General features: G+C 42.0%; 1 protein-coding gene across 1 annotated transcript in view; it reads right to left on the reverse strand.

Moving 5' to 3' along the window:
- Nucleotides 1-25,426, reverse strand: part of PITPNC1 (phosphatidylinositol transfer protein cytoplasmic 1) — a 262,838-nt gene that overhangs the window by 126,762 nt on the left and 110,650 nt on the right. Inside the window, exon 2 of the mRNA XM_015098883.4 lies at nt 7,935-8,083. Within this exon, the coding sequence (XP_014954369.1) occupies nt 7,935-8,083 (149 nt within the window). The remainder of the gene's footprint in view (nt 1-7,934; nt 8,084-25,426) is intronic.

The following is a 25,426-nucleotide window of genomic DNA, read 5'->3' on the forward strand; positions in this document are numbered from 1 at the left end:
CTTTTATGATTACGAACATACGTACTTCATAGTTATGTCACATATCAATTTTTTTCTTTTTGTTATTAAAGCATAATCTTCCTGGTTCTGAGATAAAATAATGGACTTACTTAGGTTTGTGCAAAAGGAGCAAAAAGTACTCTTTCTCCTGTGCCTCGTTGGTTACTCATTTATGTATGCTGGAGGAGAGTTGGAGTAATGTCTGAACCATACTTCAAGCGTAGAAAATTAGGATTCAAAAGGATCTAAAATGCTGTTTTAACCACCTACTTGATGTCTGAATCTGCCTGAGAAGTGAGTATTCTACCTATGCTCAACCCCGCCCCCCCCAGCAACAGCATAATGTACTATATAAATAACCCTACTATATTTTCTGATGGCTTGAATACTTAGATTTCTTCCTTAAACTGAGCCTAAATCTATCTCCTGGCATTCTCACCCACGGGTCTTAGTCTAACTGGTCCTCTTGAGGTCATATAGAATACATGGGCCTAATTATTCTTTCACCTGATCACACCGTTATATGCCCTAGCTAAATGTCCTTGGCTTCGTCCAGTATTCTTCACATCACTGGGGTTTCTAATCCTAAGATTCATATGAAGAATTTTGGAAACGTTCAGTAAGTAGGAGAGACTTACTACCAGACATCAAGACTATTTATAAAGCTATGGTAATTGGGAATATTAGGATTATATCCTTAAATTCTATCTAAAAACAACCTTGTTGGCATTTTAATTAGATCTACCTTAAATTTATAAGGGACCTGAAAACTGATTGAAACTTTATAATGCAGCATGTCCCATTCATGAATACTCTCATTTGTCTAGGTTTTTAAAAAATGTCCTCTGTTAATTGTTCATATTTTCTGCAAAAAGATTTTGTGCATCTGTAGATTTTTTTACTGGGTACCTTAAGTTTCCTTTTCGCTTATAAATGGAATTTTTAAAAGTTTTTTTTTCCATTTATTGCTCCCATTGTGTAATAGTGCTAGTGATTTTTCTATTATGAAGTTTGTACCCAGCAATCTTGTCAAATTCTCATATTAATATTAATGAACAAAAATCTGATCAAGTCATGAATTATTATTACTATACTCTGAAGTATCTGATTTGCTAAAGTTTTAGATAAGATTTTCATGTCTACATTCCTAATTGAAATTGATTTGTAAGCTTCCCTTTGTAATGTTATTGCTCAGTTTTGTTATCAAGATTCATGTAGTAGGCACTATTTGTTGCCTTCTCATCCCCTTTCTTAGAATCACTTTGAATATCTTACCCTTTTTAATCATGGAGGAAAATCTCACATGTCATTGGCTGGAACTAGGTTATATGCCATCCCTAGCTGCAAAGGTGGCTGGGAAATTAAGTATCTCATCTGACATTTTCAACCCATTAAATGCTTAGAAATGTTTATATTTCTATATGTTGTGGGAGTTCACTTATTGTTTTTAGTTCAGTTCAGTTGCTCAGTCGTGTCTGACTCTTTGAGACCCCATGAACTGCAGCACGCCAGGCCTCCCTGTCCATCACCAATTCCCAGAGTCCACCCAAACCCATGTCCATCGCGTCGATGATGCCATCCAACCATCTCATCCTCTGTCATCCCCTTCTCCTCCTGCCCTCAATCCTTCCCAGCATCAGGGTCTTTTCCAATGAGTCAGCTCTTCTCATCAGGTGGTCAAAGTACTGGAGTTTCAGCTTTAATATCAGTCCTTCCAGTGAATACCCAGGACCGATCTCCCTTAGGATGGACTGGTTGGATCTCCTTGCAGTCCAAGGGACACTCAAGAGTCTTATCCAACACCACAGTTCAAAAGCATCAATTCTTCAGCACTCAGTTTTCTTTATAGTCCAACTCTCACATCCATACACGACCACTGGAAAAACCATAGCCTTGACTAGATGGACCTTTGTTGGCAAAGTAACATCTCTGCTTTTCAATATGCTGTCTAGATTGGCCATAACTTTCCTTCCAAGGAGAAGCATCTTTTAATTTCATTGCTGCAATCACCATCTGCAGTGATTTTGGAGCCCCCAAAAATAAAGTCAGCCACTGTTTCCACTGTTTCCACATCTATCTGCCATGAAGTGATGGGACCGGATGCCATGATCTTAGTTTTCTGAATGCTGAGCTTTAAGCCAACTTTTCACTCTCCTCTTCCACTTTCATCATGAGGCTCTTTAGTTCTTCTTCCCTTTCTGCCATAACGGTGGTGTCATCTGCATATGTGAGGTTATTGATATTTCTCCCGGCAATCTTGATTCCAGCTTGTGCTTCTTCCAGCCCGGCATTTCGCATGATGTACTCTGCATGTAAGTTAAATAAGCAGGGTGACAGTATACAGCCTTGACATACTCCTTTCCCTATTTGGAACCAGTCTATTGTTCCATGTCCAGTTCTAAGTGTTGCTTCCTGACCTGCATACAGGTTTCTCAAGAGGTAGATAAGGTGGTCTGGTATTCCCATCTCTTGAAGAATTTCCCACAGTTTGTTGTGATCCACACAGTCAAAGGCTTTGGCATAGTCAATAAAGCAGAAATAGATGTTTTTCTGGAACTCTCTTGCTTTTCCATGATCCAGCAGATATTGGCAATTTGATCTCTGGCTCCTCTGCCTTTTCTAAAACCAGCTTGAACATCTGGAAGTTCACCGTTCATGTATTACTGAAGCCTGGCTTGGTGAGATAAGTGCAATTGTGCGGTAGTTTGAGCATTCTTTGGCATTGCCTTTCTTTGGGACTAGGATGAAAACTGACCTTTTCCAGTTCTGCGGCCACTGCTGAGTTTTCCATATTTGCTGGCGTATTGAGTGCAGCACTTTCACAGCATCATCTTTCAGGATCTGAAATAGCTCAACTGGCATTCCATCACCTCCACTAGCTTTGTTTGTAGTGATGTTTCCTAGGGCTCACTTGACTTCACATTCCAGCATGTCTGGCTCTAGGTGAGTGATCACATCATCGTGATTATCTGGGTCGTGAAGATCTTTTTTGCATAGTTCTTCTGTGTATTCTTGTCACTCCTTCTTAATATCTTCTGCTTCTGTTAGGTCCAGACCATTTCTGTCCTTTACTGAGCCCATCTTTGCATGAAATGTTCCCTTGGTATTTCTAATTTTCTTGAAGAGATCACTAGTCTTTCCCATTCTATTGTTTTCCTCTGTTTCTTTGCATTGATCCCTGAGGAAGGCTTTCTTATCTCTCCTTGCTATTCTTCGGAACTCTGCATTAAAATGGGTATAACTTTCCTTTTCTCCTTTGCTTTTCGCTTCCCGTCTTTTCACAGCTATTTGTAAGGCCTCCTCAGACAGCCATTTTGCCTTTTTGAATTTCTTTTTCTTGGGGGTGGTCTTGATTGCTGTTTCCTGTACAGTGTCATGAACCTCCATCTATAGTTCATCAGGCACTCTGTCTACGAGATCTAGTCCCTGAAATCTATTTCTCACTTCCACTGTATAGTCATAAGGGATTTGATTTAGGTCATACACTTATTGTTTTAGCAATTTCTTATTGTCACGCTTTGAAATCAGCCAATAGGACCTACATGATATCAATTTTCTAGTATTTAATACTGGTTTCTGGCCTCCTTTGTATTCAGTTTTTACAGACTTTCATGTGTGTTTGAAAGGCATGTTGGTTCCACGGTCTATTAATATCCACTAGGTCAAGCTTGTAATTCAGTTGTTTATATCTTCTTTATGCTTGTTATTAATAAGTTGTCTACTTGCTCTATCAGTTTATTAAAGAAGTAGGTTAAAATCCCCATTATAACTTCAGGACACATGTAATTTTGTCAGTGTTGCCATATTTTTGTTGAGCGAGGTTCAGGTTTAGGATATAATACATTATTGTGATCAGTGATATATTTTGATTTATCATCTGACAAACACAACTTATATTTTCTATTTACCATATTTTTTTGTAGATTTCTCTTCGTTCTTCCTCTGCCTTCAACTGGATTGGTCACGCTTTCCAAAACCGTGTATGACCAAAACATACTATTTTACTATTCTTTTAGAGGTTACTTTTACATTTTGAATAGGCATACTTGCTTTAAATTTTAAAAATTAATAAGCATGTCTTTCCTCTTTCTAGATAATATTAGCAACTTACAGCATTTCTTTTTTACCACCCCTATCAACTCAATGGACATGAGTATGAGTAAACTCCAGGAGCTGGTTATGGACAAGGAGGCCTGGCATGCTGCAGTCCATGGGGGTCACAAAGAGTTGGAGATGACTGAGCAACTGAACTGATCTGAACTGAACTGTATATTTTCTGTTATTGTTATTTGAATTGTTTAAATTCCATGAGTCTATTTCCAATTACTCATTGTTCATATATTTGCAACATTCTATGCTTATTCAGATTTGTCCAGATATTTACTACTGGAAAAGGAATTCATAGGGCTGGGACTCCGTCTTAGGCCTGTTCATGCTGATCATGCTCGGCCATCTTTCCAATGGACTCTGAACTCTGTGTTTAGTGCCTATGAAAACAACAACCGAAGGATAAGACCCCCTCCAGACAGGGGAACCTTAAAGATCGTATCTAGGTTACTCATCGCCTAAGAGAAAACATACACTAATCACCCCTTCCTCCAGGCAGGCCATAAATTTTTCTGTATCAATCGGAGTGCAACCTCAGGTTTATTGATTATTGGCTAATTGTTTGACTGTTTGAGCACATGAGCACACAGCACGTGAATCATGGGGTTACTGGGATTGTATTTTCCTTGGTTTATGTAAGTCTCAAGGAATTTGGAGTGGTGGGTGCAGACACGTTCACATGGGGTGTAAAAGATTTTCACAAATGCTGCCTGGGGTCCTTGGCTAAGAGGAGACTCTGTCTTGGGCCTGCCGGTGTAATAAACTGCTCTCTGCTATCTGCATTGTCCTTCTGAGTGAGTTTGTTTCCTGGAATGCGTGGCTACAACACTATCTCTTCTAGATTCCCTCCTCATTCTTCTTGGTTTCAACTCCCTTTTACTTAAAAATACAGCCTTTATTAGGACTTTTTGTGGCCACACTGGTCTTTACTGCGGTGCTCAGGCTTTCTCTAGTTGCAGCAAGCAGGCGCTACTCTTCACTGCGCTGTGTGGGCTTCCCATTGCAGTAGCTTCTCCTGTTGTAGAGCACAGCCTCGAGGACACACCAGCTCACTAGTTGCAGCTTGAGGGCTCAGTAGTTGCAACTCGCTGGCTCCAGAGCACAGACGGGCTCAGTAGTTGTGGTGCACGGGCTTAGTTGCTCCGCAGCATGTGGAATCTTCATGGACCGGAGATTGAACCTGTGTCCCCTGCATTAGAAGGCTGATTCTTATCCACTGCACCACCATGGAAGTCCAGTAGTACTTTTAATTACTTATTTGGTTTCAGTATGCAGAATCTTTGCTCTTCATTGAAGCATGTGGGATCTAGTTTTCTGACCAGAAATTGAGCCTGGGCCCCCTGCACTGGCAGCAGAGACTCAGCCACTGGACCACCAGGGAAGCCTTAGTAGTTCTTTCAGTGTGCACCTCTGAGTGGTAAGTTTTCTCAGTCTTTGTCAAAAACTTTTTTTTTTTGCATGATTCTTAATCACAATGCCCCATTTACAAGTACTGAGGCCTCATTTCCTGTCCCTTTATGGGAGGTAAAGGATCTGCCTGCAATGTGGGAGACCCGGGCTCAATCCTTGGGTCGGGAAGATCCCCAGAGAAGGGAATGGCTACCCACTCTACTATTCTTGCCTGGGAAATCCTATGGACAGAGGAGCCTGGTGGGCTACAGTCCATGGGGTCACAAAGAGCTGGATACGACTAAGCAACTAACACTGTGAGCATGACACCCCCAACCCCTGGATGGCAGGGCCCACACTCAGTTCTGACATCCCCCAGCTTCCCTAGCATTAGCTCATGTGCTTTCCACTCCTGTTAGAGTCTCCTCTTTATTTCTAGTATCTGAGGATTTCCCTTTCTTCGGTTTGAATTCATTTTTATATTGTTATATTTCATCCTGTGTTTGTCATATGAGGTGCAGGGGGAAGGTCTATATTAATCTTTTTAGTTATTATTACTGGAAGTCCAGATATTCTATTTATAACAAGTTTCCCTCCTACTAATGCTTATGATTCTCCTTTAAAATAAATGTCATATATTTTGATAGAGAAAACAGACATGACAGAGACAGCTGGACACCTCTTGTTCTGTTTCAGGAAAAGTTATAAAGTTTTCTAATTTCTTAAATTTGGTACATAGGGAACATTCCCCAGGCAATAACTTGGGAAAATGCAATTGTTTGCTGAGAAATGGAATTTTCTGTAGGTTTCTATCTATTTTCTCGCACTCTCCTCACTTCTCTTTGCTCTACAGAGGTGAGTAATGCTCAATATTTTATTTACACCCTTAGCACTAAGAATGTCAAAGCAGCATATTGAGAAACCTCTCTGTGAAGGAAGCCATCCTCAGACCAGACTTGGAGCTCAGATACTCCTGCAAATCAACAGCTGATTGCAGGCTGAACTGGTTCCAAATCCTGGCAATTCACAGCTACTAATAGGTGAACAGGATCGATCTCATTTGCATTTCATCATGACTCAGGAATTCCCTGGTACTGCATCCTTGGGTTTAATCAGCCCAAGGCCTTCAGAGTCAGGATACTGGCCTGAGAGATTTCCAAACACACTGGTGACAGAACACAAACACTCCCATCAAGAAGAAATAGTCCCCTTCAGCCTGTTGGAGGGTGGACGTCATGCAAGAATGAGAGACTCCACAAATGGCTCTCTCAGGAACATCTGTTTGTGGTTAAAGCACTGAGAATGCAGAAATATTCACAAGTGTCAGTGGATAAAATGGGGACACAGTCCAACTATTATGTTGGTAGTGCTTTCTGAATAACGAGAAATGCGCCAATAAGGGAGGCCACAGATGGTAGCAGAGTATTCATGGAGAGGATAGCAAAGACCAGAATGGTCACACGCTGGTTCACTAACATAGACTGTTAGTTTTAAGAAAATATACGCCATATGGCATGCGACTACAAATGTTCTGACCCAGAAAAGGAAAAGGAAGAAAATGACCTAGAGGGGAGTGTAAGGTAGGGAGAAGATCAGACAAGCCCCAGGAATCAATTATGTCATTAGTGATAAGAAAACAGAAAAGATTTACAAAAATGTATTTTGCAAAACAGAAATGGCAGTCCTGATCAGTGCTGGCTGATCATCCTTGAATTTTTACCCTTCCAAAGGAGAGATGACATTCTTTACCTTGGGAAGAATGGAATTACTACTGAAAGTCCAGATATCCTATTTATAACAAATTTCCCTCTTACTAATGTTTATTACCCTCCATTAAGATAAATATGAATATTTTGATAGAGAAAACAGACATGACTGAGACAGCTGGCCACTTCTTGTTCTGCTGCAGGAAAAGTTATACAGTTTCTCAAGTGGTTTAGAGATAGAAACCACCAGCATACTGTATCTCACTTTGGTCACAGGTGACTGTTAGTTTTGTCAATTCCCTCTGGGGACACTTCCACCTGACAGGAAGTGGAAATCTTACTGAGTTAAGACCCCAACGGTACATGACTATCTTCAGCACTTATTTCTCTACAATTTACAGGCAAAGCTGCCTCTTTCCTTCTGCTAATCCCAGAACCAAGGAAGAAGACAAAGTCCTTTAATCCTTAAGATCAGATTTCATCCTAACATCTGGTGGAAGGGTTGCGAATGGTAAGAGGAAAGCTCCTGATGAAAATGCATTTGAGGACTATTTTGCAGAATGCGGGGGAAGCAACTTGACTGGTGGTTTTGGAGGGTGGATATAAAGACTTTCTAACTCACCTTTTCATCCCAGACAGTCACAGCCTCTACTGGGTGCCGTGAGGCCAGGTGGGAGGGATTCCTGGGCAGGGAAGGCGCCTGGAGGTGGAACGCCAGCTGCCAGGACTTACCTGTTGAGATATACCCTCTTCTCTGTGAACTGTCCGTTGCCATGGTGAGGGTCCTCGAAGGGTTCATTCTGGACAACCTCCACCCCTTCTCCTCGGTCACTCTGTTCGTGGCTGTGCTTGCTGATCATGTACAGCTGTCCGATTCTGTACTACAAAACACACGGATGCAGACAGGTCAGCCCCACCACTCACTTTTAAAGACAACCCCTCCCAACTATGGTGCCGCAAGCAACTCATGGCATCAGCACTTCCTGTTGAGAAAAGAAAGCAGGCACGTGGGCCTGATGTTAGTTTTCCTCAAGAATAAGGAAGGGAACTAATTGTGATTAGAATGCAGAAACGGCTTGTTCCTGTGAACATTCTGCATCACCTTGGCAAATGTTCACCAGGGGGCTGATGGTCTTCAAGGTTTGGCAGCCAATCCTGCTAACCCATGGTTAGCAGCAGGGAGGTGGGCATGCTGGAATCTCCCTTTTCACACTGGCCTTACAGGGTTAAGTGGAGCTAAATTCCTATTTTGCTTGGCATAAGACAGACCAGGGTATGTTATTTCTGTCCATTCTTTCTGCCTAATTAACTGCATTGCTGGGCACAGAGGATTAGATGTCACCTGTTTCTTTCGTTGCCTCTCTCAAAGTGTTAAAACTCTCCTGGAGGTCTCTGTCCTCTAGGATAGTGGTTCTCAAAGCTGGATGGACATTAGAATGACCTGGAAGCTTAAAAAAAAAACTTCAGATGCCCAGACTCCCCCTTGAGTGGAAACTGTGAACCCACCATTAGGCTGGTCCACAAGGGAGAAAATCTATACAGTATAAATCCTTTTCAACCAATTCCACTAACAGTGTGTGGCCTTCTAGCCTGAGGGCCCTGAAGCCACATGTGCTTACATGAAAATGATAAAATAGAATAACATGTAATGTGAATATTTTCCATGCTGTCTGCTGTTTTGAGCTGTTCCAGTCTCTTTCTTGCCTCTCTGAAAACCCTGGAGCCAGCATGCATCTCTTCACCCAGTGAACTTCCGAAGTGACAAAAACTAATTTAATGGAGGGGAAAGAAGAGAAAGAGAGAGAGGCGAAGGAGGGAGTCAAACAATTTTTGCATGAAGTCTGCTCAGAATCAGAAGGCAGGGTGATGAGACACTGCTGTGGTCCTTCCTGCAGATTCGGTGTGAGACAACACAGTGTCAGCATCATCGAGGCCCATGGGATGGGGGGAAGGGACCTGAGTCTGCAGCTAGCTCATGATGGCTCTGGGTTATCCCCAAAGAGCCAAGGTCAGCAGGGATGCAGCTCTCCTGTATAGGTGCGCAAGAGAAATAGATTTTAAATTAAAGGGGCAAGGTGAAATGTACAAATCAACAGTGCAGTCAGTTCCAAAGCTGAGAGGATTCACATGTCTGAATGTCCCTGTTTTATTCTGAGGCAGGTGCAGGGAGGGGAGTGTGAAGAGAATGGGAAAGGCTCTGGTGTGAGGTCAGCCCAAGGGACCAGGCCCAGTCACCATGACAATGGAAAGAGCAGTCAGAGTCTGGCTCTTCTCAAAGGGCAGAGCTTCCTGTGCCACACTCCTCCCCAGAAGGGTCTGCATTTAAAACGCTTTTAATGTATCTCTGTCTGTGTTGAGGATGAAGGGAGTGAGAGGAGAAAGGAAATCAAAGATAAAATTTATTTGTAAACACATTTTGGGATTAGAAGCTTATCTTGGCTTCCCCTTAGTAAGTCCTCTTTCCTTTGTTCATAAAGACTAACTAACCCTCTTTCCAGGAGGAAGACAGTGAGAAAAAGGTTACAGGCTAGAGATCTGTGAGATACACCTGTGAGATCAACACTCCACCTTATGTGGATAGGCACACAAGCTTAGAACAGAATGCCCAGCTGCCCAGGGGATGGAGATTTCACTAGAAGTTGCTTTGTACTTGGTGTTCAAAGAAAATATGTTTACTTTCAAAGGAATATTACTCTGCCATAAAAAGGAAGGAAGTACTGATACTGATACTGCTTCATGGGTGTTAATCAGTTGAACAGTGTTTCCCAAAAGTCAAATGTAAGTCCCAATACCTCAAATATGACCTTATTTGGAGACAGGCTCCTCATAGAGGCAATCAAATTAAAATGAGGTCATTGGGATGGGCGCTAATCCAACAGGGCTGGTTTCCTTATGTGCATGCTAAGTTGCTTCGGTCGTGTCTGACCCTTTGTGACCCTATGGACTGTAGCCCGGCAGGCTCCACTATCCATGGGATTCTCCAGACAAAGAGTACTGGAGTGGGCTGCTATTTCCTCCTTCAGGGGATCTTCCTGACCCAGGGACTGAACCCAGGTCTTTTATGTTTCTGCACTGGCAGATGGGTTCTTTATCACTAGTGCCACTTGGGAAGCTCCCAAGGGGCAAGATGGACAAAGAGACACTCAGGGAAGAAGATGTGGTGAAGCGATGCAGGAAGATGGCCACTTACAAGCCAAGGATTGACCCAGAAGAGATCCTTCCCTCCCAGCCTTCCCAGAGGGAACCAGTCCTGACTACTGACACTTGATCTTTGATTTCCACCATCCAGAACTGTCAGCCCTTACAACGCTGGTTGGTTAAGCCACCCATTCTGTGGTGTTTGCTATGGCAGCCCAAGCCAACCCATTCAGTGAGTACGAGGTCTCCATCTGGGGTGATGAAAGGTCTGGATCTGGTTAGAGGTGGTGGTCGTACAAGGTGGTGAATGTACTAAATGCTGCTGAATTGACTTTAAAATGGTTAATTCTGTGTTATCTGATTTCAGCCTTGTGAATGAGAATGTTGCTGCCATTACAGTAAACAAAGAGTATTTGCTTGCCATCATGCCATCAGCCACTGTAGCCTCTTGACTCCAACCCACAACAAGCCTCAGTGTTGAGCCCTGAGCAGAATTCAGGATGGAGAAAAACAGATAACATTCTGTGCTTTGGGCACTGGCCCTGATGCATACCTAAGGAAACATTTCAGAGAATCTAGACTCACGCACCTTCCCATTCATGGGGAAAAAAAAAGCACTAAAATCATTACCTTGAGATGTATGGTTTTATTGTGTGTGATTAGCACATCTTTTACTGCTACATGGTATTTTTTTTTTAACTGTTCGACTGTGTGGTGTTTTTCCCCCAGCCAAAACTCCTATATATCCTGGCTCCTCCCTTCTCAGAGCTCTCTCTAGTTCGCAGTAAGCTCCGCAAATACAATTTAACACATCTTTTAGGTTGCGAATTTTTCTTGAGTTGACAACTTCAATTTTTTTTAAAAGTGTTGACCCCACTTCTGAAGCAGATACACTTAAACCAAAATGCTGTCCAGGGCTTTAGCCAGGGGCGGGGATGCAGAAGGGATATCTATTCCTGGACCATCTCCAGGAGCTCCAACCCACTCATGCATGGAAATGCATGGGACCAAGGACAACGCATGACACAGAAAAGCCATTAGCCGGACTCGAGTCAGCCTGGCTGCGCTCAGCTCAAGTGCTTCCTGCTCTGTGTTGAAAGCAAAGGGTCAAGGCAGCCATAGGCTGATTCACCAGCGGCCAGAGGAGGGCCTGGCTGCACAGCCTCATTGATCATTCCAGCGGCTCCTGAATGAGCCATCGCAGGGCAGACACCAGGGTTAGCTCACTAAGATAGCGTCAGCCTGTGGGCGACAACAGACGCTGGATTCAGTCACGTGGGTGACAGTGCTGGGGGTGGTGGGACACTCAAGCCCAGACACCAAGATGATCAAGGGCTCTGCAGCTGTCACTTTCTTTGCTCTCAAGCAAATCAGCCCTGTTCTGCCTGTTGTGGCCATCCGAGCTGGGCCATCCAGAAGTAGAGGTTTTAAAACTCAAATTCACTCAAAGACACATGCATCCAGAAGTTTCTCAACTGGAGGGGACAGGACAAAACAGAGAGTCTTTGAACCATGTCTCAGAATCACCAGAGATGCTCCTAAAAATGCTAACTCCTGGGTCAATTCCAGCCCATGTTACACTCACACTGTGAGATACAGGGAGTTTGGGATTTTACTCAAACACAAGCTAAAAGCTGAGAACCACTTCAGCAGAGGGTGAGGAAGGTATTCATTCACTTGCTCAGTACCAGATGGAGCCAAGACCAGAATGTTCCATCTTTAGAGGGCCTGTTTCTTCTTTCCTCTTTAACACTAATTTCTCGTAAAGCTTCATCCCTAAATTAGATGAAGATCACCAGCTTCAAACTAACTTTTATGTAAAGTGAAGGCTGCAAAATCCATAGACTCAGAAGGACTGTGAAGATGTTAAAGCCTGAGAATTAATAACAGGATTGATGATGGTGGTGAAGGCGATGACGATGATGGTGGTGGTGAAAATGCTTCACTGACTGCCTGTCACTGTGAGGCACCAATTAGGTGCTTTATATTAATTTCTAAGACTCACAATGATTCAGCCAGGTAGGTGTTTACAGATGAGGGATCTGAGTCTCTGAGAGGCTAGAGACTTTCTCCTGCCATGTGGCTTCCAGGTGGCAGAACTGGGATCTGAACAACACAGGCCTGTACTCTTTCTTCTCCACCCAAGTTCAGCCCTTATTTCTCTAACAGGTGAACTACTTTAATAAACCTGACCTCACTATGAAGAACAAAGAGGGATGGTTTGGAGCCACTGCCTTTGAACTTCACTATTTCAGAAGATGAAGAACAAAAGTCTGATATCATTCAAAAGATCAAAGATGTTTAAACTGTGTTCACATATGGAACGGCGGAGTAATTATGCTCTAACTTTGTAAAATCTATTGTTATAATTCCAGAGTTTGGGGTAATCATCATTACAGGCAATCACGATTAGAGACAGCTCCGCGCTGCAGGGCTGAGGCTCCGTGTGAGCCATCATCAGAACAGCTACCCCAAATAATTATCTCTGTAGTCAAAAAAAAAAACCCATCGTGGGGATGCAGATCTTTCCCACTTGCACGCAGCACTGAACATCTAATAGAGCTGCAGAACTTGAGGGAAGGCAGAGTTGCATAATGCGCCTGGAAAAACCAAGCATTTTCATCACCTTGTACTTTGCAAATGTGACCACTCATGATCAAGATACTTAATTCAGTTCAGCCTCAAACCCTGATTTTAGAAAAGGTGACCTCCAAGTCAAAACTGCTGAGTATGTTGAGGGATTATTAAATGACCACCACCAACACCTGAGCATCATTCTTGCTGGAGAAAGTTTTGGACCTGAAGAGTTAGGTTCAATAGAACCCCAAGCTATGACTGATTTTCACTTAACTGCCCCTTCCCCTAGTTGCTGAGCTTCAGAGATCCCTGCAAGGCCAGACTCCTGTATTTCCCCCTCCCTAAAGAACTATGGGGTGTTATCTCTCTTCCAATCCCTCCCTTCCTGTCCCCTTTCTCTTCTCCATTAGTACCAATACCATTTTCAAACATCATGATGTGAAAGGTGGGGACCATTGCTTTGCAATAAATATTACCTAGTCTGGATGGATTTATTTCCTGATGATATGACTACTTCTGCCTTTAACATCACAATGGATGCAAGCCACATAATATCATAACCATGGAGAAATATCCGTCCCTCTGATTTAACATCATTATTGTGTACGTTTCCATCTGTGAAGTGGGCATGATTCCTGCCTCTCTCTGGCTGTGTGGAGAGAGCAAAGAGTAGAGGGTGGTATACCCTGGTGTTCCTGGGAGTTTCACACATTATTCACATAACCCATAATGCTTTTATTGGCTTTTTTACCCCAAGTTTTTTCTATTCTCAATACACAGACCTCAAAGCACTGTGAAACAATTTCCTCCCTGTGCACAAGGAGAGTGTGTCTGAAAGATGAAAAATCACCCAGGACTCCGGTGCATTGCAGTCTTCACACCAAGTGGTGCCAAAATTGTAATTACACCCTGGAAAGGGGATACGATGGGGCTGGGTTTTAACAACCTCATCTCAGAAAACAACCTCTTCTCACTCTCACAGCATGGGTGAAGCAGCAGAACAAATGCTCTAGTCCAACAGTGGCAAACTATGCGGTCTGGGGCTTGTTTTGTAAAATAAAGTTTTATCGGAACAGTCATACTCATTCACTCTGCAGCTGCTCTCATGATATCAGAGTAGAATTGGGTAGTTTCAACAGGTACCATGTGGTTTGCAGAGGTGAAAATATTTGCTATCTGGCCTTTTAGGGAAAAGGCTGCTGACCCCTGTCTAGTCCAGGGCTGCTGGGTCCAGTCTAGAGCAGCCTTAGCTGCTCACCTAACCAGTGCTGTCCAGTGTGGTGGCCACTCGCCACATGTAGCTTGTGAGCATTTGAAATGTGGCCTGTGCAATGGATGGACTGAATTTTAAATTTCCCTTCTTTTTAATTAAATTTTAAAACTGATACTCAATTCAGCTATAAGAAAACTTTTCCATATACGTGAGACACCTTCAGCTACATCAATCTACTGTTTCAACTGGAAATTTTTATGAAATCTCAATTTACATCAGGTACCTCTGATAAAATTTTAGCATCTGGCTTGAGATTGCTTAAAAGTGTAAAATGGGTACTTAGTAACAACAACAAAAAACTTGACAATAACAAAAAAAGTAATATAGCTCATTAATAATTTTTAAACTGATTGCATATTGAAACAATTTGGAGATATGAGGTTAAGTAAAAAAAAAAATTTTTTTTTTGGCTGCACCCCATGGCATGTAAAATCTTTGTTCCCTAACTAGGGATTGAACCCAAACCCACTGCGTTGGAAATGTGGAGTCTTAACCCACCAGACTGCCAGGGAAGTCCCTAAAATGTATTCTTCAGTAACTTCACCTGTTTCTTTTACATATGTGGCTTGCACTTGTGGCTCACATATTTCTACTGGACAGTGCTGGACTAAGCTCTAAACTTGGCCATCAGTGACAGAGAGTCAGGCCTTCAGTTCACATCAAAACTTTGGAGGCTGGCTTGTCAGGTCAAGGGTTTCCATGTGTTTCCAAGCTAGTGAGGGAGAGCACGGATAATCAGGGATACATTTGGAGGAGCCTTCCTTTCCTGAGGGCTGGCATTGCATGGACCTCCAGAGAGGTGATAATTGTTCACAGTGTGTTATGGTGGAAGGCATTGCACTTTTAAAATTGAAAACTGGCGGCCAAAGTCCCGATTCTGCTGTTGATGAGTTTTGTAGCCCTAGACAATTTGAACTGAGCCACAGTTTCTCATCATTAAAATGGGACTAAGCAAATACCTGATAGGACATGGTGAGAATCAAGTGAGGAAAAAACTTACAAATTAATATGCTTCATTAAAATGTAAAACTACACTAAGTAGTTATGGCTCCTGTTTGGCAACACATCTGACTGGGAGGTGAAGATCTGTTTCATTTGTTTCCATTTGGCTATAGTTCTATGAAGGCTAAAAGAACAAGGCATCCGCCATACACACCGCTATGATGCAAAAATCAGGAAAACCTGACAATCAGCCCAAGACCATCGTTTCCTCCTCTAAAATTTTTCTTGGAAGTCAGATCAAATATTTCCCAAAATATTACAAAAAGCTTGGGAACGTCCACTTATATGACCTCCCTAGTCAAATTCACAGAGCCTGAAAGTAGAATGGTGGCTGCCAGGGGCAGGGAGTTAGCGCTCAGCAGGACAGAGTTTCCCTTTGGGATGATGAAAAAGTTCTGGGGATAGATGGATGGTGTTGATGGTTGCATAATCAATGCCACTGAACAGTACACTTAAAAATGGTTAGAATGGTCAATTTTATGTGATGTATATTTCATCACAATTCTTTAAAAAACCTGTAACATGTCATTTTGTCCTGAGTGTGGCTTACTTACTTCACACCTCAAGGTAGCCATCTATCAGTGATTTTTATGATTATGCAAAAGTTTTTTCTTTCTTTCTTTTTTTTTTTTTTTTAAGGCCAGGGACTTTTATATTTGCTGGATCTTTGGTTTAGAAGGTTATTTGAAGGTGTTAAGCCCAGGGGACAGAATTATAAAATGACTTCCTCCAGAGACAATGCTCTACAAGATGCCTGATTCCTGCCACGCAGGAAGAAATGTCTGGCTCGCTCTGCCCTAAACTTAAATGTCTTTAACATCAGCATTCTGGAGGATTCTTGTTGCTGATGTTCCCAAGCAACGCAGTAGTGACAAAGACCCTGACAGAAGGGAAAGAGTGATTAACCAAATACAAACTCACTCTAATCCTGCCGACCTTAACGCAGGTCACTGAGAACACCAGCTTCTTATTGAACAGGACTGTCACAGTTCAGAGCCCAACTCCTCCATCTGCCTGGGAGCGACTCTGCAACAAGCCCAATTCCAGTTCCTTTTTTCCCTTGGGAAGGTGAGGTGTGTATTTTTACTTCTGAGGGCTGAATCTGATTTGGGCTCTGCAAAGACAAGAGTGGCTAGCCCCATCGGTCTTTCTGGCTCTGTGATTCAATGTTCAGATTTCTCCATGTAGACAGAGAGGTTTAAAAGAAAAAGGTGTAAAGTTCTTCGGTGTTTTGTCAGCTCTCTCCCTGCCAGGTCAATAAAGCACGAAAACCAATATCCGATGCCACAAAGAAAATACAAACCTGCAGCTCATATTTCAGGATCTCAGCGCATCATCACATATTTATCTTTTCTCCCGGATCTTTATAAGCAGCCCTCAAAGGTGCCTTGTTTACGTAATACCTGTGTCATTATGCCAGGGTGTAGGAATGAAAAAGCTGATAAAAAGATTTAAGAAGGAGCTGGGTTATCGACATTTAATTCAAAAATCCCCTTTTCATGACAAACTAATATAAACAGTATCATATGCTGGTGCTTAACCCATCCTGAGTTTTGGACTGAACTGGATAGAAATAGAGCAACTCAATGCCAGGGGAAGGGCTCAGGGTATACTTTGTGCTGGTGCAAGCAGAAGTCTATGCTTATACCTGTGCAAAACCGCAAATCGTTTCCAGTACACTGGGAGGTCCAGGAGCACAATCCACTTGACTGAGTACAGGAGAGTATAGTATACGAAAAATAAGAGTGCATACTTTAACTGCTCCTTCCAACACAGACTTATCCTTGGGGGAGGTATTCTAGCCCTTAGAACTCACTTAATGCACAGATTTAAAAGCCAAAATGATAACTATCAGCACATAGAGGCTACTTTATAAGCATTAGCTCAAGTGAGAGGTGTCATTCCCCAGTATTGATAAATGAGAAGCTGAACACATTAGCTTTTAGAGAGCAGCATGTGAAACCACAGAGAGCAAAGACAGGAACTGCCAAGACTCAGTTCAAAACCACAAGGGTAGTCTGTCCTTGGGGCAGAACATGGGATTTCTCCAGACATGGGTTGGGGGACACTCTGGGTGTAGAGTCCAGTTCCTTCTGGTTCATGCATTGAACTAACAGAGTACACTAGGCCCTGTAGACATGGGAGGCAGAGCTATAAACAAGGTTGACCTGGTGTCCAGCAAAGAGGAGCGTTTCCTGAGTTCAATCTCAAAGACACAGGGCATATAAGCCCAAGGAACTTGAGGCTGACATCACAGCCATTGAACTATTTTTCAACAAGTGTGAAATCAAATGCAACTCAAGTAAATGGAGAGGTTTGGTGACAGGGCTGACCTTTACAAAGCAATCAAGTCTCTGTTTACTACCAAGCAGAAACCCACAGCCAATCACAAGACCAAAAAGGAAGAAAACTAAGATAGTACTTTCCTGGGAAATGTATCCTGTGCCGTCTTCTTGCCACACCCCCTGTGTCACTGCTCACCTTCTTACTCTTGGCCTTTCCAGAAGTGATTCTAGGAGAGAGGTCTATCCGTATGGAGGTAACAGGCTCTTTCCAGAACTGGAAAAGCCCCTGTTTCTGAAGCCTATTGCACCCACCCGGTGGCATGAAAGGATAATATTGTTTTGGTTAAAGCTAGAAATACACTTGTAGGAATGATAGCAATTAGTTTCAGCATCTTTGAGACCTTCTGAGAACAGAAGGGCACGCTGAATGCAAAGAGAAGCCCTTATTGCTTCATGTACAACTGAACAATGAACAACTTAATGTTTTGGAAGAATTATTCAAGCCACTTCAAGCCTAGAACAACAAGATTTCAATAATATTTGAAGGTCACTGAACCTCTTTGCTTGCTTAAGTGCTAGCTGGCACGGCAAGTGGTTTCAGCACTCTGCTAACTATCTAACAATGAGGAGAGAGAGTTATGGCCAAATTAGATATGTGGATCAAAGTTGGGAAAATTCTAGCATCTGTCTTCACCCCACTTTGGGGGACTGGCCCCAGGTTTCACTTGCCTGCAACGGTGCCTGTAGCCCACAGATGCTCATAGGATACGTGGCTGGCTGCAGGGAAGTACCATTTTCCTAAGCAATAGCATCCTATAGGTGTTTCCTCCTTGGTAAAAGGAAGCAGATGGAGAAAAGTATATGGTCGTTTACTCCTGCTCTCTAGAGAAAGTTAGTGAAGAAGGGCAAAATAGAGTAAATTGGGTATATTTCCAGAAATTACTACATTTAAAAACCCGTCATTCTGAGATACATGCACCCCAATGTTCACAGCATCACTATTCACAATAGCCAAGACACAGAAGCAACCTAAATGCCCATCGACAGATGATTAGATAAGGATACAGTATACACACAGACACACACACACAAATACTACTCAGCCATAAAGATTGCCAGGAGAAATATCAACAACCTCAGATATGCAGATGACACCACCCTTATGGGAAAGTGAGGAGGAGCTAAAGAGACTCTTGATGAAGGTGAAAGAGTAGAGCGAAAAAGCTGGCTTAAAACTCAACATTCAAAAAGTTAAGATCATCAGTCCCATCACTTCATCGCATATAGATGGGGAAACAATGGAAACAGTGACAGATTTTATTTTCTTGGGCCCAAAAATCACTGCAGATGGTGACTGCAGCCATGAAATTAAAAGATGCTTGCTCCTTAGAAGAAAAGCTATGACAAACCTAGACAGCATATTAAAAAGCACAGACGCTACTTTGCTGACAAAGGTCCATCTAGTCAAAGCTATGGTTTCTCCAGTAGTCAGGTATGGATGTGAGAGTTGGACCATAAAGAAGGCTGAATGCCGAAGAATTGGTGCTTTTGAGCTGTGATGTTGGAGAAGACTCTTGAGAGTCCCTCGGACTGCAAGGAGATCAAACCAGTCAATCCTAAAGGAAATCAACCCTGAATATTCACTGGAAGGACTGATGCTGAAGCTGAAGCTCCAATACTTTGGCCACCTGATGCGAAGAGCCGACTCACTGGAAAAGACCCTGGGAAAGACTGAAGGCAGGAGGAGAAGGGGATGACAGAGGAACGAGATGGTTGGATGGCATCACAGACTTGAAGGACATGAGTCTGAGCAAGCTCCAGGAGATGGTAAAGGACAGGGAAGCCTGGCGTGCTGCAGGCCCCGGGGTCGCAAAGAGTCAGACATGATTGAGTGACTGGGCGACGACAACAAATAAAGACTGAAATGATGCCATGATCATACTAAGTGAAGTAAGTCAGAAAGAGAAAGACTTTAAAGAGAAAGACTCTATTTGCCTTTCTCAAATATATATTGCTTATGAGATCCATGAAACTGAAACAGACTCACGGACGGAGAACAGACTTGTGGTTGCCAAGGGGGACAGTGGTAGAGGAGGGATGGATTGGGAGTTTGGGATTAGCCACCGCAAACTCTTATATTTAGAATGGATTAAAACACAAGGCCCTACTGTATAGCATAGGGAACTATATTCAATATCCTGTAATAAACTATAATGGAAAAAGAATATGAAAAAAAATGTATGTGTGTATGTAACTGAATTACTTTGCTGTACATCAGAAACTAACAGAACATTATAAATCAACTACACTGCAATAAAATTATACATAAATAAATAACTTTCTGACACATCTCAGGCTTATTCTAGTGACCTGGAGGGAGATTCTATCAACTGGTATTTTAAGGCCGAGTGGTGGCCCTGTTCTTGCTCTAAAACCAGTTGGTAATCCTTTCATCTCTGTGCATATCCTGCTAAGGGAGGCAATGCCACGATAAAATATAGTTCACCATGTATTCAAAGAGTGGGGAGAAAAAAGGACATAGAGACAAAATGATGAACCAGAATGTTGTTCTTCACAGGATTCTTCATCTTTTTAAATTGCGGTATATAAATACACTTAACAAAACTTACCATTTTAGCCATGTTTACATGTACAATTCAGGGGCAGTAAGCGCATTCATAATGCTTGTGCAACCATCACTATCATCCACTTCTGAACTTTTTCATCATTTCAAAAAGAAACTCCATCCCTATTAGACACCAATTTCATTCTCCACCCAGTGCCTAGTCAGCTCTAATCTACTTCCTGTCTATGAATGTGTCTATTCCAGACACCTCATATAAATGAAACCATACAATGGGCGTCCTTTTTTGACTGGTTTACTTCACTTTAGCACCATGTTTTCAAGGCTCATCTATGTTGTAGCATGTGTCAGAATGTCATTCATTTTTAAGGCTGAAAAACATCCCATTGTATGTGTGTACCATGGTTATTTCTTCATTCATCTACTGATGGGTATTTGGGTTGCTTCCACCCTCTGGCTATTATTGTGACTAACGCTGCTATGAACAGTGCTGTACAAGTATCTGAGTCCCTGCTTTCAATTCTTTTGAGTTCACACCTAAAAGGGGAATTGCTGGATCATATGATAAGTCTATGTTTAACTTTTTAAGGAACCGCAAAACTGTTTTCCACAGCAGTTGCACCATTTTATTTCCAGCAGCAATGCCCAAGGATTCCAATTTCTCTGCATCCTTGCCAACACTGGTCACTTTGTTTTTTTATTTTGTTTGTTTGTTTTTCAATAATAGCCATCCTAATGGGTGTGATGTGGTCACCTGACATTTTAAAGTCAACGCTAATTTCTTTCTTGGATCTCAGTCTTGAAAGGCTCATTTTAAGTGGTGTTTGGGCATGTCAAGTCAGTCTTCCAAAAAAAGTACTGAGCCAGCCCTGGGAGAGATTTCAACTCTACCATTTATTTAAGTCAGAAGACCTTTCTGATAAAGCACTGATGAACTGAGATGGTTATTTTTCAGGGGGTTGGAGGGTGTCCCTTTGAAATGCTCTGTATGCATACAGAAGATGAAAATGCAACAAATCCCTTTAAGTCAAAAAGGCCCCAACATATTCACAATAGTTACATCACTCTATAAGGGCACCACAGAGAAGCAGCTATGAATTATTACCTTAGGGAGTCTCGGTGTGGGGGGTGGTGGGCATGACCTGAAAAGGCACTTCTATTTCTGTTATGGAAGCTGCATATAGCATTATTTAGATGGCCCAGCCAGGAATACAGCAAATTACAGAATCACAATGTAGAAAGCAGCAAACAGTCCTGTAGAACTTACTTAGGAATCAGATGTATATGACTTATATTCCAAGATTTGAGGCAAAAAAAAAACCAAAACGCCATTCTTGGTAATTTGCCTTTTTTGTGTTTTTTTTTTTTCTGACAGTTTAAGTCACTCTTTATTCTATTTCAGGTGACAGCTACTCTTGAAAAAGTAATCTTGGAAATGACTTTAAACTCTGCAGTAGATTTAAGTAGTTTTGCGTACTTGCTAGTTGTTTTTTTTTTAAAGTACACAATTCAGTAGTTTTTAGTCTATTCACAAGATTGTGCAACCATTGCCACTATCTAATTCCAGAATATTTTCATCATCCCCAAAAGAAACTCCACACCCATTAGTGCTAACTTCCCATCCTCCCCTCCTCCCAGCTCCTGCAACCACTAATCTACTTTCGGTCACTACAGACGTGTCCATTCTGGACAGTTCATATAAATGGAATTATACAGTATGTGTGACCTTTTGTGACTGACTTCTTTCACTTAGCGTACACTTTCTTTCTAAACTCAAGTATAGTTGATTTGGGCTTCCCCCGTGGCTCAGTGGTAAAGAATCCCCCTGCAATGCAGGAGACAGGAAACAGTGGGTTTGATCCTTTGGCCAGGAAGATCCCCTGGAGGAGGGCATGGCAGCCCACTCCAGCATTCTTGCCTAGAGAATCCCATGGACAGAGGAGCCTGGTGGGCTACAGTCTATAGGGTTGCAAAGAGTTGTATACAACTGAAGCAACTAAGTACACACAAGCACATAGTTGATTTACAATGTTTCTGGTGTACAGCAAAGTGATTCAATTATACATATATTAATATATTCTTTTTCATATACTTTCCTTTATGGTTTATCACAGGATATTGAATATAGTTCCTTGTGCTATACAGTCAGACCTTGCTGTTTATCCATGCTATATAGAATAGTTTGCATCTGCTAATCCCAAACTCCCAATCCATCCTTCCTTCACCTTCCTGCCTCCACAACCACAAGTCTGTTCTCTATGTCTGCCAGTCTATTTGTTTCGTAGCTATTTGTGCCATATTTTAGAGTCCGCATATTTGTCTTTCTCTCTCTGACTTACTTCATTTGGTATGATAATCTCTAGGTTTGTCCATGTTGCTGCAAATGGCATCATTTCATTCCATTTTATGGCTGAGTAGTATTCCATATATAACACATCTGCTTTATCCACACATCTGTCAATGGACATTGAGGCTGTTTCCACATCTTGGCTATTGTAAACAGTGCTGGCATAATGCTTTTGAGATTCATCCATGTTGTAGCATGTATCAGTACTTCCTTCCTAACTACCAAATAATATTCCACATGTGTTCATTTATCACTTGATAGACATTTGGGTTATTTCCACTTTTGGGGCTACTGACGAGTAATGCTACAACGAGTGTATGTGTACGAGTCTTTGTGTGGACTTGTTTCCATGTGTCTTGGGTAGATACCTAGGGGTGGACTTGCTTGGCCATATCTGTGTTTAACCTTTTGAGGAACTGCCAGACATCCAAAGCAGGTGTATCATTTTACATTCTCACCAATAATGTCTCATACTTACTTTAGATAATTTTAAGTTACTTGTGGAAATAAGAAAATCAAACAATTGACTTCAAAAACCAAGAGTAAATTATGGGACAAGTATGGCCTTGCTTGCTCATGTCACCACATTTGACACTTGGGCACATTCAATCAACAGATACCCTGGGCAACTACCCAGCCTCATGGTGTCTTTTCATTACTCTGGTGGGACAACAAAGAGCTAAGCATGACACTACAGACAATTAGGAGCTAAGACAGCAGATCCAAAGTACTAATTATATGACACATGGAAAGCGTGTGAGGGTTAGAAAGGGAGGGGCATGGGCTACAGACATCCAGGAGGGCGTCACATAGAAAATGAGGCTTGACTGGTATATGGAGAGACACTAGCCTGTTAAGAAGGAAGCAGGAGGAAGTCACAGCCTGCAAATAAATTCTGGACATTTACTTGCTCACAGCAAAACATCACTATGTTCCAGGACCTTTGAAGATGTACCACAGAAAAATAAATCTAATTAAAAAGATACATGCATCCCTATTTTCATAGTAGCACTATTTACAATAGCCAAGACATGGAAACAACCTAACTGTCCATTAACAGATGAATGGATAAAGATGTGGTGTGTACACACACACACACACACACACACACACACACACACACACACACACACACACAGGAATACTACTCAGCCATGAAAAAGAATGAAATGTCATTCGTAGCAACATGAATGAACCTAGAGATTATCATACTAATTGAGGAAAATCAGACAAAGACAAATATCATATGATACATGTGGAATCTAAAAAATGATACAAATGAACTTATTGATGAAACAGAAATAAACTCACATAGAAAACACACTTGTGGTTACCAAAGGGGAAAGGTGGGGGATAAATTAGGAGTTTGGGATTAACAGATACACAGCTAATACATATAAAATAACTAAGCAACAAGGATTTACTAGTGTAGCACAGGGAACTATATATTCAATATCATGTAATAATCTATAAGAAAGAATCTGAAAAAAACAAATCACAGAAATGAACACAGCATTGCAAATCAATTTAAAAGGTGGTTGTTTGGAAAAAAAGAAAAAAAAATGCTGCTACACAGTGCTAACTTTTCTAGGATCAGCATGGTCCTAAAGCATTCCATCCTTATCTAATCTGCATAGCAACTCTATAAGGTAGGCACTATCTAAATCCCTATTTTACAAATGAAGAAATTGGTGCACAGAGAGGTTAAGTAACTTGCCCAACATCACCCAGCTAGAAAGAAGCAGTGCAGAGATTTGAACCCAGGGAGTCAAGCTCCAGGATTTACCATACTTTGGCATTAATCTCCTAAGCCATTTGCTTGACATCCCAATAAAAGGCTATGTATAAGGCTGGGTAAAAGGACCCTGGGAAGTAAAGTGACTTTCCTCACTCTTTCATGCTGCTGACAGTTTTAGGTAGATATTAGGAGGTTTTTTGTTTTTTGTTTTTCCAAAGAGGTGGGAGATAGCAGTCCCAACAAGAGCAGAGACGAGGTCGCAGGGGAAGCTACCAGGGGATACAAAATTAGAAGCTAAGAGCACAATGGTTTTCACTCTACTCCTGGAAACTCTTCCTCCTACGCAAATTCTGACACATGGCAATTAAAGGAAGCACACGCACCCATACAAGTCCTTGAGGTTTTAAAGTAAAAATTAATGAGTCCATCTAATTTGGACTCAGAAAACACGTGGGTGGAAGAAATTCCTGCAGCTGACAGCTGATGTGACGGTTATTTCATGAAAAGGAAAAGAACTTCCCTGCCTGCCTTTGGATTTGAATGTTTCCAAAAGTGATTCTAACCCTTAGCCTGAAACAATATACAGGACAGGCGCTGAATATAGATATTCTGTGGAGAAAATCCCTTCAGCTTCCCCAGCGAAGAAGATGTGAGGGAAAATGACATGAAATATCCCCTTCTCTTCCACCTTCTTGAGAGCCCAAGAAAAGCAGCAGGCTCCTTCTCTGCTCAGGCACTCTTATCAATTGAAATTAGATTTCTAAAGGCATTGTGGAAAACAAGAATCGCATACTGAAAGGTTTCATTAAGCTATTGCAATTATCTGAATCTAAATACACTAAAGTAATAAATGCTACCCTACCTTGTTGGCTCCCTCCCTGCCCAAGAAATGCAAAATTGAAGACCTCCACGTATATCCCTAGTGGTCTACCTTAAAGGACAGTCCATAAGGCAAACCACAAACTCCTGTGCTCCCTCCTAGAGTGAGGTAGACTGTAACATCGAAAAATTGCATCTTTTCTGGTTTTCCTCCTCTCTGGCGAGCCTCCTCTCCATTCCCAGAGGAAGACATTTCCAGAACTGCTGACAACCCCTAGAGGAGGAAGGCCTTCCTTCCTCCTCTTGGGCAGATGGTATTTGCATACTGACATATTGTAAATCTGGTCACCCAGGTAACCGGCTCCAGTTAGCAACAGCGCAATGAAGGTCAGCTTGATTCCTTCTAAAATTAGAAGTCAGACCAATTGGATTTTTAACTGTTCAAGGTAGGATGCCCAGTT

Source organism: Ovis aries, chromosome 11 (assembly GCF_016772045.2).
Source record: "Ovis aries strain OAR_USU_Benz2616 breed Rambouillet chromosome 11, ARS-UI_Ramb_v3.0, whole genome shotgun sequence".
Lineage (NCBI taxonomy): Eukaryota > Metazoa > Chordata > Mammalia > Artiodactyla > Bovidae > Ovis > Ovis aries.